Here is a 17,268-nt window from a genome sequence, read left to right as displayed (position 1 = left end):
TAAGGCGGCTGGAATCAATTACTTTTGGAATTTTATGCGAAATTATCGACGCAGAAATTATTTAATGACCTCTGAAATCTTAACTAGGAAATATATCTTTGAACTAAGGTGTCGCGCCAGCTTGCATCTTAATACACAAGATTTTCACAAAAATCAAATTCTCAATCAATCCTCACAAGTCGCGCGAATTATTACAATGAAAATACAAATGGGTTAACTAGTTTCTAACTTTTTATTGCTCTCGCCAATTCTCGTGAGCATCCTTAGTACTATTGCCCTGACCGTTAATGGGCACGTTACCCACCTCCAAATGTTTACGCTGTATTTCCTCGTATGTACTAAAGAACTGTTGCGTTTCCTGTGCAACCTTGGTGAGCAACTCAAACCAAATTGCTTCCGTTAATTCACTTGTGCCCGCATACATTTCATTACGTGGTGTCATAAAGACAAGGCCGCGAAAATCTTCAATGATTTCGCGCAGCGGCTTGTGAAAAGTGGAGTTGTTAGGACTTACTGTAAATGCATAAACAATTATTATCATGAAAATTTAGTTTTTTTTTTTTTTGTTTTTTACTAATTTACCATCAACTTCTGGTAACAGAAAACTATTTACTTGACGCTCTGTTTCTGGCGTACGTGTTTTCTTTTGTTTTTGCTGCTCCGCTGTTTGTCCCACATATATACGCAGCTGGGAATCCTTGAATAACGCACGTAGCATACGATTAAATCGCTCCTTTTGACTTGGCATGAAATCCTGTCTTTTGGCGCGATTCTTTACAAACAAAACATTAGGAAAGTAATCACTAACAAAAGGCTTATTGTCGTGTGTTGGCTTCATAATTTCGGCGAATTGCAGCAATCGTATAAAGTTCATATTGAAATAGTCATCCTGTACCACAATCAACAGGTGACAAACAGTTAGAAAACTAATGATTTGACGTAGATCGTCTAGCTCATTTGTGGTCATATCTTTGCGATAAGAATTGCACATTACAGGCGGGCTGTCGAGCAATATCAGCCTATCAGCGGTGATAAACATATGCGTAGACTCGGTACGTGATCTCGCCGAACATTTGTGTGGTTTTAATTTGGTTGGGAAGACATTATCTTCCTCCACAAATAGTTTTGTGTAATAATCAAAGTTTATACCGTCATTAGCTAATAAATTCATTACCGTTGATTTGCCCACGCCCTGTGTGCCAATCACACCAACTACCAAAAAATCGGTATTACCTTTCATAAGCAGCCTGCGTGTACTAGCATTTATTACACCAGTGGAAGATATAACAGTTGCAGGACGTGTCATTTGTGGCAATGGCTCGATTATCTGAACAGTTGTTGCTGCATTGGTATCATTTCCATTTGATTGTTGAGTTTGCTGATGTTGCTGTTCTTTTGTGGTAACTGGGCTGACACAACTTAAAGCTGGGCTTTGTGCCGCTTCGCTACGTGTCACTATTAGGGTTTTTAGTGGCGCAACATTTGCAACTACAGATGCCTCGGCGACTTCTGTGTCATCCTTATTATCAACGCGTGGCTTAAGCAATATTTTCGGCTGCACCTCGGCATCTACATTACGCCGACTTGATGAATCCTCTTCGACATTGCGTTTAGCTAGTATTATAGGACGTTTATCTTCAGGTTGCTGACGTTAGAAGGAAGAACAAAATAAGATTATGAAGCTGACAATATATCAAATGAAACGTACTTTAACCTTGCGGAAACGTCGGCGCTTGTTGTCTGACATGGTAAGCAGTTACGGGATATATTTGAATTATGTATTAAAATGCTTGAGTTTTCTTTGACCTGCTGCTGGTATTGCAATATTGTAGATCTGATGCCAAGAAGTAAGACAATTTGCGTTCAGCGGCTTACGGGTAGAAGATCCAACTAAGATCCTACATTTGCAGTGCGATTTTATTGCTCTTAAGTTGAATATGCACCACACTATCAATAATTGAAAAGCAAACTAGAATTAAAAACTATAATCTGATTATTAATATTTACATTTTCCATTAATTTTGTGCCTTTCGCTTAATATCTAATTTCTCCACGCCACTGTTATTAACATCAGCTGTTGAGTGCCTACTATCATAAACACAATGACGACGGCTTTCACCACACAAAGTAATAAGCCCGTTCCGTCCGTTGCGGTAACGAATTTCAGCAAAATATATTATGTACATATATTTTAGAAGAAGGCGCCATATACGTGCCGTAACCCATGCCGGAATGTACAGAAATTTTCAACTTTATACTTTTGTCGTACGGCAAGTGCGGCGAAAATAACAGCTGTTTAAAAAAGAACTCTTTTCTATCACACAAATTTTTATCGATAGTGTTCTTTATTATTTATTTATTTTCAAACGCCAATCGGCAATATACAACTTGGTAACAATTAATTAAAAGAGAAAAATTGAATTTTGAAGGGAAAGATTTAAACAAATTAGTTGGGTATTTGTAACAATTAATTGATTCAAAAAAAAATTTCGAAATGTTGTTTGACCTAGGGGTATGGTAATAGACGTGATTTAATATCTGGTACGAAGGTATTGAGTGATCCGCTGTAAAAGTCCACCTCGTTGTACAGAGAGTTGACGATCCTAGCTATTCGGTTATGTGGACCGTCAAAAACATAGTTTTTAGTTGTCCTTGTGGTTTTGAGCCGGCGATTGCGTCTCAGTGGAAGTCCAACAGGTGCGAATTCAAAGCAACTTTTGATATCTGGGGCATCGATCAGGCCATTCACAACTTTGAACTAGAATATTTGGTCAAATTAAGAGCAAAAAATTAATAGAATTTATATGAATTGGTTCATTTCAAATGCACTCTTATCATTTCGATAAAAGCTTGAAAGAATAGCGAAATATGGTATTTTCTTTCACGAAAAAAACATCTGCACCTTTTCTGTTTATGTACGATAATACTTTCATTGTATCACCACGGTACGTTTTACACAAGGCGAATTTATTACAGGTGACAGCAAACACATATAAGTAAAACCCTACATGTATTTGTTGTTGCGTTTGGTGCGAGCATCATGTCAAAATCAGCAAGCAAATGTAAACATACGAATGTAAACATACCAATACATACAAACAAAGCATATCATTTTGACGTAAGCCATACCTACGGCGAAAAATTCAGCTGGGTGAATGCTGTCACCTTATTAAATCCACCTTGGTTTTACACATCATGTCAGTCAAATACGTTGCCGCCACGGACTTGACAGCTTCTTAAATATATCCAAAGCGACATCTACATAGCAAACACTGTGGAAGTACATTCTTTCATTGCTGCCACATTATAACATTTCACTTCTGTTAAATTCAAATAACTGAAAGACCAAACCATATTTATTGATATCGATAGTTTTCATGCAGCTAAAAAATACTCGATATTTAACAGCCTTTCTGTCGTCAATGTGTTTATCATATGAAGCGAAACCAAATGCAAATTCACCACAGTAGGAAATGTTTTTGACATTTCCACCAATTTTTTTAATAATCTTTAAATACGGTTTATTTTTAATAAATAATAAAAATAAATTATTTACAAACTTTAAGAAAACCTTTAAATTCGTGCAAAAATGCCTATGATAGTAATTTCCGGTTTACCTGCTAGCGGCAAGACTACGCGCGCTAAAGCACTGCTGAAATACTTCACTGGTAGAGGGAAGAAGGTACATTTAATCTCGGAGAATGTTTCCATAGCCAATGCAGGTTTTCCGAAAAATGAATACTTTGCAGATTCACAAAAGGAAAAACAAGTTCGTAGCGACATTAAATCCGAGGCTTTGCGATTGCTTAATAAAGAGGATGTGGTAATCGTGGATGGTGGCAATTATATTAAAGGTACACATTTGAATGATTGTTCCTAAAAGAATATCAATTACACAAGCTTTTATAGGCTACCGCTACGAACTATTCTGCGCAACAAAAGCGGCACGCAGTACACAATGTACATTATTTTGCGGCATACAGGAAGCACGTGCATGGCAGTTGAACCAAGAACGCTCTGACGCAGATGTAGTGCTGACCGGGTCTGAAGAACAAGTGGGCACTTCGAATGTGCCATATACACGTGAAATATTCGACGCCTTATGTATGCGTTACGAAGAGCCACATGGTAATTGTCGATGGGATAGCCCGCTGTTTGTGGTGTTTCCGGATGATTCACTTGACTTCGAGGCTATCTATGGTGCGCTGTACGAATCAAAACCTTTGCCGCCAAATCAAAGCACCCAAAACGTGAGAAACAATATTCAAAAAACAGATAAATCATTGCTTAAAAATATATATTTACATATGTATTTTTTTAACTTATTTTAGCCACCACTCAGCGCTACAAATTATCTCTTTGAGTTGGACAAGTTGACGCAACAAATTGTTGGAGACGTTTTGGCAGCGCGTAAAATTGGCAATACAGGACCAGTGCCGGTAAAAGATAGCCAGGTGAAAGTGGAAGTGCCAGCGGCAATAAACGCCATCCAACTGAATCGTTTACGGAGACAATTTCTCAATTATAGTAAATTACATCATGCGACCACTAGTACTTTGGATAAAGTGCCACAATTGTTTGTGCAATTCCTAAACTCTAATTGCAACGAATAAAATGATTTTAAGTAAATGGACAGAAATTATAGGTTTTTATTAAGAAAACGCGAAAAAGCCACAATGGTCCATCTTGCCAACATAAGTAAACGGTTCACAGCCGGCTATTTTTGGAAATTGACTGCGAGTACTGTTTCCCCGCAGTGGCCAACTTTTTATTCTCTCACAACAGTCGGCTATGTTAACAGAATGCAGTATTACCCAAGAATTTATGCGTGATATTTTTTGCTATTATAACAATCATAATTTAATAAAAATCGCATTCAATTATCCATTTGATCCCGTCTTCTGACCGATTGTTGTATATCAATGCGACGAATGCGTGGTTTTAAATTTTTTTTTTTTTTAATTAAACGAATTACTTTCAGTATTATAAATGTTTTCGTTTATTTTGTTCTGAATGTGTCTTGATACATATTATAGTTTCTAATTTATTATTATAGTTGATGGAACAGAACACTTTCGAACTAAATTTTAAAGAGAAACAAAAAAAAAAAAAACGAAATTTTAATTCGTTTGTAACTGAGAAGTCATTCATTGCAATACAATTAAAATGTATATTTCATTATTTTCTATAAATATGTATCTCGTAACTTGCTTTCGGCACTAATTTGTCAAATAGAATCTGAAACATTTTTTGATCTTGATAATACTTTGCTTAAATACCTACAAACTTTTCCTTAGCATAGTGGTTTGTTGTTGCAGTGTTTTGAATAAACTTAAAAATATACCTATATTTCATGTGCAAGAATTCAATTTCATATGGCTTCTATTCAAAATTCAAACTTGGATACATTTCCATCTTTCAAGAGAGCTTTTTGTCTATACAACGTTGTTGTCATCAGGCCAGTTGTGCTTGTATAAGCATATAGTCATACATATTTGCATAGCGTACTGGGTTGTAAAAAAAAATTCATTATGTATGTTTGTTAAAACACCTATAATTTCAAAATAACTAATTACTAATTCTCAAGTGAGGGGATACCTCGCTTCTTTTGTCGTCTCCTCAACCGTCACCGCCTTAGCCTAAGCAACTGTTTCAACTGATGTCAATACTATTGATGCTGGTAGGCATTTCTATAGCCGTTGCTGTAGGTATCTTCATAGTGACTGCTACTGCGACTACTGCCACCGCCACCCACCAACTCATCTGCTTCATCATCGCAATGCGATAAATTGTCAGTGCTGTTAATAGCGCTCTCAGGTTTTCGGCAAATCCAAAACAAACTCTCGTATTCACTTTTTAGCATAGATTGTGGGTTTTGGGCGTACTTAGTGCGCACGCCTGTTTGGCTGCGGAGGAATTCAAAGCCAACCATTTTTATGATCAGCTCCAAATTTTCGAAAGAAGGCTCGATGCTGTTCTCACCCTGAATATCGCTGAAGTGATAGAGTAGTGGACCCAAGTTCACCCAAATACCACCTGGCTTCAATATTCTGAAAAGAATATAGAATAAATTGAATATTGCACACATGTAAAGGCTTACAAAGTATTGAAAAGTAATCATATCTGTATGAATGTCAAAAAAGTAAATTATTGTGAAAATAGTTTCGTATGCACATAACGGCATACATTTAATGTGCACATGCTCGCTTGTATGCATATGTGTATGGTGAGTATACATGATTTAGATCCTTTGCTTTGACAACAACAATCGCAAAATAAACGCACTTACCTAAAAATAGTTTCAATAAAGTCCACAATATTATTGGCGCAGTCGATAAAGAAGCTTGTCGCGACACAATCATAGCTGTTTGGCGTTTTGTAGACCTGCAAGATAAAAAAAAAATTAAAACGATATACGTATGTATATACATGTGTATGCATAAAAGTTTTATGAAAATTCACAAGCATGCATGAGGTGCGTGAAAAAGTCAGCATAATTAGATATAAATACGCGTTTGTAAATATGTATGCAGATTTACATGTTGAGCTGATGAAAATTATAAATAACTTATAAATGTTTCAGATAAAATTCTATAGCTTGTACCAATAATTACGTTTTTAAGCACTGTTTACTGGCTATCGAATGTTGGATGCATTTATATATATAGCTTTCTTAAACCGATCTTTATTGGTTTGAGTAACAAGCAGCATGAACGCAGTGTTCAGATTTTATGTCGAGAAAAACCAGTACAGTTTGAACATTGTAGGCAACTGTCGATGCGTTACTGATTCTTGAAGTCGCGCGCTACATCACACAGCTCCTCTTAATATAGATAGTTTTCATAATAGGTAGAAAAATACCATAATAATGCAATGATACATTGACAATAAATAAATGGTATTTCTCGATATAAAATAAAAGATGCTGTTGTTGTAGCAGCATGAGCATTCTTCTGTGAGAAGAAGTGATAGTCCCTAGCTGGATATAAATCCGGTTCGTTCCAGTAACATGGAACCACCTGTTTTGAGGGGACGTTTGGTCGCTAACAATTGCTTATACCTCCAAAAAATCTCCCGCTGCTATCATTATGTTGCCTTTGGGTGGATTTTTGGCTGGGCAAATGTCGGGAAACCGTATAGGAGCCACTTGATCTGCCATACGTAGATTATTTACATATTGATGTACCCAGGGATATAGTATGTACTTATTTGCCTCAGTGCATCTGTAAAATATGAGAATAGTATTTATTAAAGCATAAAGGCAAGAAAAATATAGTTTGCATACTTACAGATTCAATACAAAATATGAGGCAATTAGCATAAAATAGGAAAATTCATTGCCCTCACATTCATAGCCACGACAGGCAAGCTCATAGGTTAAACGTCCGAGACCAGCTCCAGGTACAAGAATTTTCACTTCATTAAGTGCACTAGAAAAACGAAATAGAAATGCAAACAGAATTAAAGTGAACAAAAAATTGCGAATATAGCTTACTATTCGTCAGGTTTAAAAAATTCCTCAACTGCATCGATAATCGGTTTGTACGATTGCTCACGTTCTTCGGCGCAGGATGAACTCCAATCGCGTGCGATTAACTTTAATGTCGATTGAGCCTTTAAAATTTTAAAAGGTTCAACATCAGCTTGCTCTGTTGCCTGTGGCAAGTAAGTATTTGATGTATAATTTTCTATTGTTTGCAATTTTTCAATTGCAGTTGGTTTTTTTATTGGTTACGTGAAGAAACCGTTTTACATACAAAATTGACATAATATAATAAATTGCTAAGAAATGAGAAATTCTAGCAATTTATTAAAAAAAAACTAGTATTCAATTTCAAAAGAGAACGAAATCTTACGTGTTCCATATCTTGATGTCTAATTTTGGTCACATGCCCATCGCTATCCTGTTGTGCCACGTACATCTGTTCAGATCCGCCCATATCCATAAATCCGACATTATCTCGCAGCATTTTCTTGATAACCTTTTGATTCTCATCGATGCAGTCTCTTATAACACGTAAATGATTGCGGTACTTTACCAACATGTCCTGATGACGTTTAGGAAGACTGTTGAGGTAGCTTTCAGTCTTATTGACGCGTGCATAGCAATACTTTCTAAGGACGAAAAATTAGACATTCAATTTTCACAATCCCAACACATTTGCTGGAGATGGCGTCTATCTATAAAACCGATATCTGCATACACGTATAAATATGTTACATAGTAAACATTAGCGACGGTCGAATTGATATTTTGTAAAGTTTGTAGTTGTATTCCATCATACCTCCCATCGGGCGTATTAATCGCATAGTGACATTGTAACAGCTGTTCCCGAACCTATGACGTTGCCTTCGGCGTCTAGTGCTTATCAATCATTCAATACATACATTAAAAAAAAACTGTGCTGTGAATGCCACTTTTGTAGCAATTTTATAAAACTTATTAAAAGAATCGGGTCAAAGACCCAATATACACTGTCGTCACCATTGTAATTGCGATAAGGAACACACAATTTCACATGAATATAACCTCAAAAATAAAATAAACATCCCATCGTAAATTAAGCACACCTCCAGCAGCATCAAAGAGAATTATCAGCTAGCAGCTTGTACGTTTACTCACTGATAATAGCGTAAAGCTGCTATGATCTTTTGCATATGCTTGCGATCTTCCTCTGCTTCTTCAGGGTTGAGCATCGGCGGATTCGAGACACTATTTCTCTCGCTTGAATTTGAGGAAGTCAGCTTTTGCGAACATGATGCTTGTTGCGAATCATTCATATCTGCACACGTTGCTTCGATCACACTGCACTGCACTAAAATATTCTACCGTATTGTTTTTTATCACAAATTGTGCGTATACAGAAGACTTAAGTAAACTTCGACTGCTTTACAAACAGCAGTTAAATTTAGCGGCTCCTCGATTATTTTTATTGATTCATACGCTTCCTCGCGTATAATTTCACAATTTAACAACGAAATTATATAGACATTTGTATAAATTCCTGCACAAAAATTAACTATTTCAAATTAAACCACGGCAGGACAACGAAATGCCGTTCGAGATTGCACCACAAAGCTAGCACCTGTAAATTCTCAACATGAATAAATTCCACTGAATGGCAAAAGCAGGAATGTATTTCTCCCCATTAAGCTATGAACACACGAGCACAATTTATCGTACGACAAAATGACCGTTACATACCCTATTTTTTCGCGCTTAACTAAAAATCCGTAATCAAAAAGCGCGATTTCCCATACAAAATTTCTCTCCCAAAATTTGAGATTATAAACAACCCTGTTATATCGATAATTATTATTACGAATGTAAGGAGAAACATCAAAATAAAAACTAAAAGAAATGGATGCCAGCAAAGAAAACAGGTCTGTAAACATAATTCTAATAAAATTTTTGTTAAATATTATTAATTAGGGACTCATTTTATAGAAAAAAGTGTGTGTCCATTAACGTTTTGTCCTCTTATTACTAATTATAAAATGTAATATAGAATATCCCATGCGCATTGCTGCCATAATTTTTGCAACCTCGGTAAACATCGCATACGGATTTCCTCAAACTGTTAAGTATTAGCAGCCAATTAATTGCGCAATTAAATTAGCTTTTCCTTCTCCTTGTTTTTTCTTCATATCGGTAATAATAATTAAAGAAACCAAAAACTCCGAAGTATTCCACCAAAATAATTTCTATAAAGAAAAATCTCTCAAAGCAGTGTTGACAGCTGGTTGTCAATTTTGCAGGTAATCTGCCACATGTGAACGGGTAGATTAATTTGGTGGATTATAGATGATATAGCGCATATGAGAACGTATTATAACTGAGCGTTTGAATTTATTTAACTAGCAATAACTTAAACGTTCAATTTTATAGGCTTAAGTTCAGTTAAAAAATGTATTGAATTGAGTTCAGCCTTAGCGGTTGCCACCGGTCACTCGGTGAACGGAACGCATGCGAAGAAGCTTAGACTTTCGTACAACTCCCGTAGCAGAAGAAAGCAAAGACTGTTGAACACTTTCTTTGCAAATGTGCGGGTTTGGCGGATGGGCGCTTTCGATTCTTTAGTGTGCCTTTTAGGGATAGCCTGAGTTAGCTCTCCCGCATAGATCTCTTTTCTCTCCTTCACTACATCAATAGCACTGGATGGCTCTGAATGGTTTTCCTTCCATTAAGTTTGGTTATATAACGCAATGGTCTACATTATGGTATCAAATCAGCACTCTAGTGCTACTTGTGGTGGTACTCTTGCCATCTAACCTGTCTACTGGAGTTTAACCTTGCAAAGTTGCGCTTTGGGGTGAGTTTTTCAGTTAAAGTCAGCAAAATTGGGCGAGATGAAAAACCAAGAATGGTGAATACGAAAATCGGGAAGTACTTTTGTTGACACGTCACTTAAGATTTGATGTGCGAGCAATAGGTGATCAAAATGAAAAATGAGATATTGAAATATCCAGAGCATTCTAAAGAAAATAAACCAGAAGGAAAGTTGTTTCAAAAAGTTAGATTAGATTTATGCAAACAAGAAGATCATAGAAAGAAAAAATGGGGTTTTAGCAAAAAAATATGTACAAACCTCTACATTTACGTCAGCACAAGAGCTGATTCTGTGGTATGCTTAACCTTTTGTGTTCTACCAACGGAACCTCTCGCTCGAGAATGATAGATTACATGATTGCAATATTCGTGAGAGTATTTCTGGCTGTAAGGTAACAATTGGGAACTCTAGAAAGAGAATACAATACAAAATAAACTCACCAATAAGATATAATCTGTCATTCTAGGACATAGGTCCATATATTCATGATGGCAAAAGAACTTGAGGCTTTCATAGTATTTAGAGTTGCGGGACGCCCTGTAATTGATATGTAAATAAACACATTTCCCCTCATTTAGCCGACAGGTAAAACAGCTGTTCAGGTGTTAAAAATAGTTCATAACGCCGTGAGTGCTTCGTATTTTTAATTTGAACGAAATTATTTGTGTCTAAACATTAAAAGAAAAACATTATAAAAATAGCATAAGCTAGTGCGTCAGAAAGAGGTATATCAAATGCGGACGTGCCCACAGAAATTAGACAACTTTCAGAAAGTAGAAAGCAGAAAAATAAGTTAGAAAAGTATTGTTGAAAACTAATTAACTTTAAGTTTTTAAGAAAGGCATAATAAGTTATTTTGTATTTCACTGCATTGCGCTCAATTACCACTTGGGATAAGTCTTATGAACTAGAAATAAGAAATGCCAGGTGAGCATATCAGTCCATTTTTTCAAACTACAAAAACTCTTGAAAATGTATGGTTTGAAAATACCTGCTTCAGTCGTTTAAGGACTCGATTGGTAGGAACGTAATAATCAGTGTCAACTTTCCTACGCATACAGCAATCGGCATCTGCAACCAAAATTTCTCCTATTAACCGGTGCACAGAAAAACTGCAATAGCGAGGGGAGCAGCGGAATGGAGTCAGCAAGACGGAATAGCAAAGCTATTAAACGAGGCGACCGCATCCTTACCGAACAGCCATTTGTCTTTGTACTTCAAGCAAAATATCGTAAAGAGCGTTGCGACAACTGTTTGCAAACGTAAGTAATGACGTGAAATTAGGGAAGGCAACAAATCTACATAAATATGTTTTGTTTGCAGTTGTAAGGTGCTGAAGTGTGCCAACTGCCAGTATGTTTATTATTGTAGTCGTGACTGCCAGATGCAAAGCTGGAGTCTACATAAAATCGAATGTCCATTCCTAAAACGCATCTATCCGCGTACGGTGCCCGATGCGGCCCGAATGCTTTGTAAGCTGAGCATACAATTGAACAATGGTGGCGATTTAGTGCGGGGCTATTACACTGAAACTTGTTCACGCCGTTTTCGTGAACTCATGTCACGTAAGACTACCTCTATTATACATTTTCCATTAAAAAATTACAATTTGTTTCACCATTTCACAGATTATGGTGAAATTAAATATGATGCGCGGCGTTTGGAGCATTTAGAATCTTTGCATGCTGTGCTGCAGGATATGATGGGTGATAGTACTATTGTGCCAAATCTGGCGGAATTGACAAGCATCTATGGAAGGGTAAGAAGGCAAAAATGATAATTAAATGTAATTATCGTTAACAAAATCAAATCGCACGCCAAAATTGGAGCATACGTTTTTCCTAAGCAACTTTTGAGGACGTAGATATGTATGCGCCCACCTATTATTATGGATTTTGTAAAAATATTCAAATTTATGCTCGTCGTTCATTAGCGCGTCACAATTACTGCAGTAAACCATCAAATTGGCTATATGCCAAAAATTGGCTGTTTGCCAAGAAATTCAGAAAATGTTTAAAGTCATGCACTTGTAAAAAAAAAAAACGACACAACTTTGTTTTCAATTTCATTGCTGGCGCTAATACTGTCACTTCTCGAACAGCTATGTTGTTCCGGCGTGTGCCAAAGTAACATGTTAGGTCCGTGCGATGCGAAATTTTTGTTCTATAAGATTAGCAGAAATATAAATATGATAACATGCGATATAACATTTGCACTGTGGTGCACATATGATCGTTGTGTATTCAAAATTGTTTGCTATTTTTAATTTTAGTTAATCACTAATGGTTTTAGCATACTTGACCCTGAAATGAATTCCATTGCTACAGCTATTTATCTTGGCGTGTCGATAACAAATCATAGCTGCAAACCGAATGCGGTTGCCACCTTCGAAGGTACTACCTTGCATATACACGCAATCGAAGATATCGAGTGCCTGGATTGGTCCAAGGTTGGTCACACAGTCTTTGAAAATTAATTCATTCCAAAAAAATACTCTTTTAATTTTCAGATCTTCATTAGCTACATAGATCTTCTAAATACACCTGCCGAACGACGTGCCGAACTCCAAAGCAATTATTATTTTCTTTGTATATGCTCCAAATGTACTGATATGCAGGAAACACACGAAATGCTGGCTGCCGCTTGTCCCAATAAGAAGTGTAATGAATTTTTGGACATCAATCTCAATAATTGCCCACATTGTGATACTGATGTCAGCCAGAAGCAACGAAATGGGTACAACGAGGCTATGTCAATAACAAAAACTCATTTGGAAAATATGAAGGATGTGGCGTGTAAGGCAGTAGTATCGAGCTAGAAATAAAAGTGAAATTTAGATTTTGTTTAATTTTTTAGATTTGGATGTTTGTAAATTATGCCTAGCCAAACAAAAAGGGTTTGTCCATCCCTTGAATGTTTGGCATATAAAAACTTTGGACGCAGCATTTGAAGCCGCCATTGATGTGTCGAAATGGGCCGAGGCGTTGGAGTTTAGTAAGGAGCTGGTGCCAGGCTTTAGGTGAGCTTAATACATGCTACATATATGCATACATATCATACGCACATATAAAATTAATGCATCTGCACAAAATATATATATGTTACTAATAATGTTCAATTTTCACAGAAAATATTATGGCGATTGGCATCCACTACTTGGATTGCTTTATTTCAAAATCGGAAAAATTCAATTGTACGAGTGTCAGCTGGCAGAGGCAGTCCAAAATTTAAAGGAGGCGCAAAAAATACTCCAAGTAACACATGGCCGAGATCATAGTTTGCTGCGTGAACAATTACAGTCTTTACTTGCACAGTCTATAGCCGAGGCTTCTGCATGAAATGATTATGTGTGCGTGTATATAAATAAATTTACTTTACTTATTTTATTAATAAAAAAATTAAATTTAAAATAGTATAAGTACTATGAACATAACAATTTAAATAATTTTACTTAATGCCTTTGCTCGCCGATCGGTGTTTTGGAAAAGTGCGCGGATAAGATGCTTAACTTCCTCGATTTTATAGTTGGCTGTTAGAATACCGGAACCTTCACACCACTGTTCGGTGATTTCTTGCAATGATGCATTGAGTATCATTTTTAATTGCTCAAGTTTCATCCAAGATTTAATGTGTATCACTTCATGTTTGAGCTGCGGAAGGAGTAATACAAGTATATGAGCTATCTAATTTGAATTTCGCTTAATTGCCGCTTTACCTTGAATAATGTTGGCACCTTTTCTAATATGATAATTATCAATTCGCTCAACTCATTCGCCACTGTGGCAGAAATGTCTTCCAATGCGAGTATTCGCCGTATGATTTCATTACAAAAATCATCTAACATATGGCAAAACGTCTTATTGTACGTGGCGTCGGGTAGAACGTTCTGCCAAACATTTTTCAACAAATCTAATTGACGCAAACACTGGCGCAATAGTTTTAACGGTGCCGTTCCAACTGTGTGCGCATCAGAAAAATCTGCAAAAAAAAAAAGAAACAAACGCAAATATTCATATGTATGTAAAGAATATTTATAAACATTTACAAAAGCGATTTAATTGGATTTGGAAATTAATGTCTAAACTTACCGAACTCTTTCAGTAAACCCATGATAATTTTCTGCTGATAGTTGATTTGCACATTCAAATATTTTCTGCCGGTCGTATGCAAGGTCTTCACCAGTATTGGATATGTGGATATGCCTTTTTCCGAGTTCGTTGCTGTCCAATGAGCTAGAAACTGACAATTATTATAAAATAGAGCTGACTGTTGGGGTATGCTCTCTAGCAGCTTTTCATGTATCTTCGGCACTTCGTCCACATATGAATTAAGTATGACACTGATGACATTTAGTAGAATTTCATCGTTTGTATCGAGCGATTGGCGTAATATGCGTTCCATCAGTTTAATGAGTTCCTGATATATATAAGAAAACACGATAAGTTTGTAAATCGAAATTGGCAATAACATACTAACCAGTGTACTCTTTGACACCATACAGCAGGGAAAAAGCGATGTGTTTTTTGCACCGTCCTCAGCAGAATTCTCCGGAATCAATGTCATATCTTGCAAGTCTTTATGCATTATATCTAGCGCACTTTCCAAAAGCTTATTGCTGAATTGTTCACGGAAAAATGTTTCAAACTTTTCGGTGAAATCCTTTAAGGCTCTATCAGTTTCGGCATTAATAAGGGAGACATTGTCTAGAAAGTGTTCTAATTGCAAGACGTCTTCTATGAGCGTCGATTCGTCGTATTCACTCATGTTTTTTGGTATCGCTTGCATTAGACAATCCTCTACGAGTACGTTTAAAAATCGTTGCTTGATGTGGTCACCTATAATGGAGAATACTTGTTGATCATTAGATACTGAAACATTGATGTTGGCCAGGCAATTCAGTAAGAGCTTAATATTTTCGATGACTTTCTTATAGGAGGGGCTTAAACTTTTGGTTATGTCCTTCAACGAATATGAAAGTGTTAGTTGCACATAATCAGGATTCTCCTCTCTGTAATCCAGGGAAACCGGCTTCAAAATAATCGGCTCAAAACAATTTTCTAGAAGAAAATCACACATTTTAACGGGATTAAAACGCGCCTGCAATAATAGCATGAAAAATGTTTAGCTGTTTGACCGCTATTTTCTTTTAAAGTTATACCATCATCATATTGTACCAACACTACTTACTTGAAACAATGCCATCACAGTGTCTTGCAACTGACTAACATCTTTTGATACCTGCAGCGTCACACATTTTGAATGTGAGAAGTTTTTCTCGGTGAATTGTACAAGCAACTCGAAACGTTGTTGTAGATTTTGTCGCAATATATTTTCTTGAATGTGATATTTTACTTTTATTGAATCGTAGCAATCGCATTTTTGAAATACGCGATCCACGTCACTTCCACCGTCACAGGAAATCAAACCTTTTAATTTACCCAAATGATCAAGCGCTGCTAAATACTCCTTGTTTGAGTTCGCCTCTTCAACACATTGAAAAAGGTCGTCCACTTTGAGTATCCGGTAGCAAACGCGTAAACCCAAGGACATTTCCCGAAATTCATCTATGCACAAAGTCAGATCAGAGTTGGCTTGACGTAGTTCGGCGTTTGCCTCACTGCCAATCGTCTGCAACAAGTGTTCAGCTTCACGCACCAATTGCTCGCCTTCGTTGATATACGCGTCGTTCGTTGTTTGATTTGACATGAATTCAACATAATTGTCTTCGATATGCTTGCGTATACGATCCTGGAACTTCTTTATTTGTGCCAAAATCTTAGTAATATTACTTTTGGTGACTTCGGGATCTCCGCAATTGCCGTGTTTTAGGATCTTTACGACATCATCGTCAAATTGTACGTCGGTATTCAGCTGAAACTCCATATTCACAAAAAATAATATTTCCTTAATTAATACTTATGCTTAAGGCAGAAAATAACAAAAACTAATTAAAATCGAATATCTGCAGAAATCGCAATTGGTGACTATTGACATTTGGAAAGTCAACAAAACTATGGTGAGTTATTCAAATATTCAAGAATGCAGAGTTGCGTGTGCATATGAATAGTTTTGATCGCCTACTTTCATTCAAGATTAATAATTCATGCAACAATTAATTGTGGTAGGTTCAAGGTAAAAAGTAATATTCTATGAGTAAAATTAAAAAAAAAGTTACAAAAACCTAAGGAATTCTTATGTAATATCCGAACAGTTATTTATTTATTCTTGTATTCCTCCGTGTCTGAATGTAAAAAAGAATAATTCTTACTTATGGCAATAATAATTTTAATATCTATTGCATTAAATTAGGGGGCGTCCATAAATTACGTGAGATGTTTAAGGGGGGGAGGGGGTCGAGTCAAATCTCATCTAATCTTACGTTGGAGAGAGGGGGGGTCTCGGCAAATATCACGCAATTTTTTTTCTGATTGAAACAAAAAAATTGTACATGCTTAAGATTTAATCTCAAGCGTAATCGTAGTATGATTAAGATCATTCACTAATTCGTTCGAAAGAAAATAATTTCATTCATACTTCGACGTTATACATTACTACTGTCAAACCACCATATTTGTTTTATACCAAATAGCTCAATTTAATCTGAATTTGCGGTACAGTGTAGCTCGTCGGTTGTTTTCGCGCCACTATGAGCCGAACGCCCTATCACTCAGGTTGACGTTTGACAATTCCGGACTTTAAAGAACATGACGGAAAATCATTTGCTCCATTTCTAATACGCGTACCGATTCAACCGCTGAATGCCTTCATCAGCACGCCTATTGATCTCTATTGCCCAAGTATACGTGATGATTTAGAGAAAATATGCTGCAGTACATGCGGTATTTACTTCGCATCTATCACAAGAGCTGCAGAGCACAGGAGAGCAGCTCACATTGCACCAGCTAAGCAAGCGCGTATGTACCGCAAAGTGCGACCC

At 36.5% G+C, this 17,268-nt stretch overlaps 5 protein-coding genes across 11 annotated transcripts; 2 read left to right on the top strand and 3 right to left on the bottom strand.

Moving 5' to 3' along the window:
* Positions 1–213: 213 nt before the first annotated feature.
* LOC128858982 (protein SMG9) lies at positions 214–2,136 on the bottom strand. Of its 2 annotated transcripts, XM_054095616.1 has the most exons (4): positions 2,008–2,136; positions 1,709–1,947; positions 583–1,645; positions 214–513 (listed from the first exon to the last, which is right to left on the bottom strand). In XM_054095616.1, exons 2-4 carry the CDS (start codon positions 1,745–1,747, stop codon positions 233–235), a joined length of 1,383 nt encoding a protein of 460 aa, XP_053951591.1. In that variant the 5' UTR covers positions 1,748–1,947; positions 2,008–2,136; the 3' UTR covers positions 214–232. The 2 variants fall into 2 exon arrangements, with proteins under 2 accessions (XP_053951591.1, XP_053951590.1); XM_054095615.1 differs by having other exon boundaries at positions 1,709–2,136.
* A 1,317-nt stretch (positions 2,137–3,453) lies between these two features.
* Positions 3,454–4,989, top strand: LOC128858981 (protein KTI12 homolog). The gene is made up of 3 exons (XM_054095614.1): positions 3,454–3,854; positions 3,910–4,250; positions 4,332–4,989. Exons 1-3 carry the CDS (start codon positions 3,590–3,592, stop codon positions 4,611–4,613), a joined length of 888 nt encoding a protein of 295 aa, XP_053951589.1. The 5' UTR covers positions 3,454–3,589; the 3' UTR covers positions 4,614–4,989.
* LOC128858980 (carnosine N-methyltransferase) lies at positions 4,976–9,106 on the bottom strand. Of its 4 annotated transcripts, none has more exons than XR_008454081.1 (8): positions 8,624–9,106; positions 7,857–8,115; positions 7,496–7,656; positions 7,290–7,430; positions 7,061–7,223; positions 6,290–6,384; positions 5,577–6,050; positions 4,976–5,507 (listed from the first exon to the last, which is right to left on the bottom strand). XR_008454081.1 is itself a non-coding variant. In XM_054095612.1 (7 exons), the coding sequence occupies exons 1-7, from the start codon at positions 8,779–8,781 to the stop codon at positions 5,669–5,671; spliced, it is 1,359 nt and encodes a 452-aa protein (XP_053951587.1). In that variant the 5' UTR covers positions 8,782–9,106; the 3' UTR covers positions 4,976–5,668. The 4 variants fall into 4 exon arrangements, 2 of the variants coding, with proteins under 2 accessions (XP_053951587.1, XP_053951588.1); XR_008454082.1 differs by having other exon boundaries at positions 5,599–6,050; XM_054095612.1 differs by having other exon boundaries at positions 4,976–6,050.
* A 1,812-nt stretch (positions 9,107–10,918) lies between these two features.
* LOC128858977 (histone-lysine N-methyltransferase SMYD3) lies at positions 10,919–13,724 on the top strand. 3 transcript variants are annotated; one of them, XM_054095608.1, is made up of 8 exons: positions 10,919–11,056; positions 11,393–11,593; positions 11,655–11,896; positions 11,960–12,090; positions 12,604–12,780; positions 12,841–13,126; positions 13,188–13,350; positions 13,459–13,724. In XM_054095608.1, exons 2-8 carry the CDS (start codon positions 11,469–11,471, stop codon positions 13,667–13,669), a joined length of 1,335 nt encoding a protein of 444 aa, XP_053951583.1. In that variant the 5' UTR covers positions 10,919–11,056; positions 11,393–11,468; the 3' UTR covers positions 13,670–13,724. The 3 variants fall into 3 exon arrangements, with proteins under 3 accessions (XP_053951583.1, XP_053951581.1, XP_053951582.1); XM_054095606.1 differs by having other exon boundaries at positions 10,919–11,258; XM_054095607.1 differs by having other exon boundaries at positions 10,919–11,258; positions 11,332–11,593.
* Positions 13,688–16,332, bottom strand: LOC128858974 (centromere/kinetochore protein zw10-like). Its single transcript, XM_054095604.1, has 5 exons — positions 15,519–16,332; positions 14,808–15,428; positions 14,420–14,747; positions 14,047–14,309; positions 13,688–13,981 (listed from the first exon to the last, which is right to left on the bottom strand). The coding sequence occupies exons 1-5, from the start codon at positions 16,212–16,214 to the stop codon at positions 13,769–13,771; spliced, it is 2,121 nt and encodes a 706-aa protein (XP_053951579.1). The 5' UTR covers positions 16,215–16,332; the 3' UTR covers positions 13,688–13,768.
* Positions 16,333–17,268: the final 936 nt, after the last annotated feature.

The sequence above is a fragment of the Anastrepha ludens genome, chromosome 3 (genome assembly GCF_028408465.1).
Source record: "Anastrepha ludens isolate Willacy chromosome 3, idAnaLude1.1, whole genome shotgun sequence".
Classification (NCBI taxonomy): domain Eukaryota; kingdom Metazoa; phylum Arthropoda; class Insecta; order Diptera; family Tephritidae; genus Anastrepha; species Anastrepha ludens.
This window is presented reverse-complemented; position numbering and strand designations above follow the sequence as displayed.

Bases quoted from the DNA above. Each gene is read 5' to 3' on its own strand.
- LOC128858977 (XM_054095608.1), top strand. From the start codon at position 11,469: ATGGAGTCAGCAAGACGGAATAGCAAAGCTATTAAACGAGGCGACCGC. The intron at 11,897-11,959 runs GTAAGACTACCT...ACCATTTCACAG, and splicing joins TTTTCGTGAACTCATGTCAC to ATTATGGTGAAATTAAATAT. The intron at 13,127-13,187 runs GTAAGGCAGTAG...TTAATTTTTTAG, and splicing joins AAATATGAAGGATGTGGCGT to ATTTGGATGTTTGTAAATTA.
- LOC128858982 (XM_054095615.1), bottom strand. From the start codon at position 1,747: ATGTCAGACAACAAGCGCCGACGTTTCCGCAAGGTTAAA. The intron at 1,646-1,708 runs GTACGTTTCATT...TTCTAACGTCAG, and splicing joins GACGTTTCCGCAAGGTTAAA to CAACCTGAAGATAAACGTCC. The intron at 514-582 runs GTAAATTAGTAA...ATGCATTTACAG, and splicing joins TCTGTTACCAGAAGTTGATG to TAAGTCCTAACAACTCCACT.
- LOC128858980 (XM_054095612.1), bottom strand. From the start codon at position 8,781: ATGAATGATTCGCAACAAGCATCATGTTCGCAAAAGCTGACTTCCTCA. The intron at 8,116-8,623 runs GTGAGTAAACGT...TTTCGTCCTTAG, and splicing joins GCAGCTTTACGCTATTATCA to AAAGTATTGCTATGCACGCG. The intron at 7,224-7,289 runs GTAAGTATGCAA...CATATTTTACAG, and splicing joins TCATATTTTGTATTGAATCT to ATGCACTGAGGCAAATAAGT.
- LOC128858974 (XM_054095604.1), bottom strand. From the start codon at position 16,214: ATGGAGTTTCAGCTGAATACCGACGTACAATTTGACGATGATGTCGTA. The intron at 14,748-14,807 runs GTTAGTATGTTA...TATATATATCAG, and splicing joins TGGTGTCAAAGAGTACACTG to GAACTCATTAAACTGATGGA. The intron at 14,310-14,419 runs GTAAGTTTAGAC...TTTTTTTTGCAG, and splicing joins GGGTTTACTGAAAGAGTTCG to ATTTTTCTGATGCGCACACA.
- LOC128858981 (XM_054095614.1), top strand. From the start codon at position 3,590: ATGCCTATGATAGTAATTTCCGGTTTACCTGCTAGCGGCAAGACTACG. The intron at 3,855-3,909 runs GTACACATTTGA...AAGCTTTTATAG, and splicing joins TGGTGGCAATTATATTAAAG to GCTACCGCTACGAACTATTC. The intron at 4,251-4,331 runs GTGAGAAACAAT...AACTTATTTTAG, and splicing joins CAAATCAAAGCACCCAAAAC to CCACCACTCAGCGCTACAAA.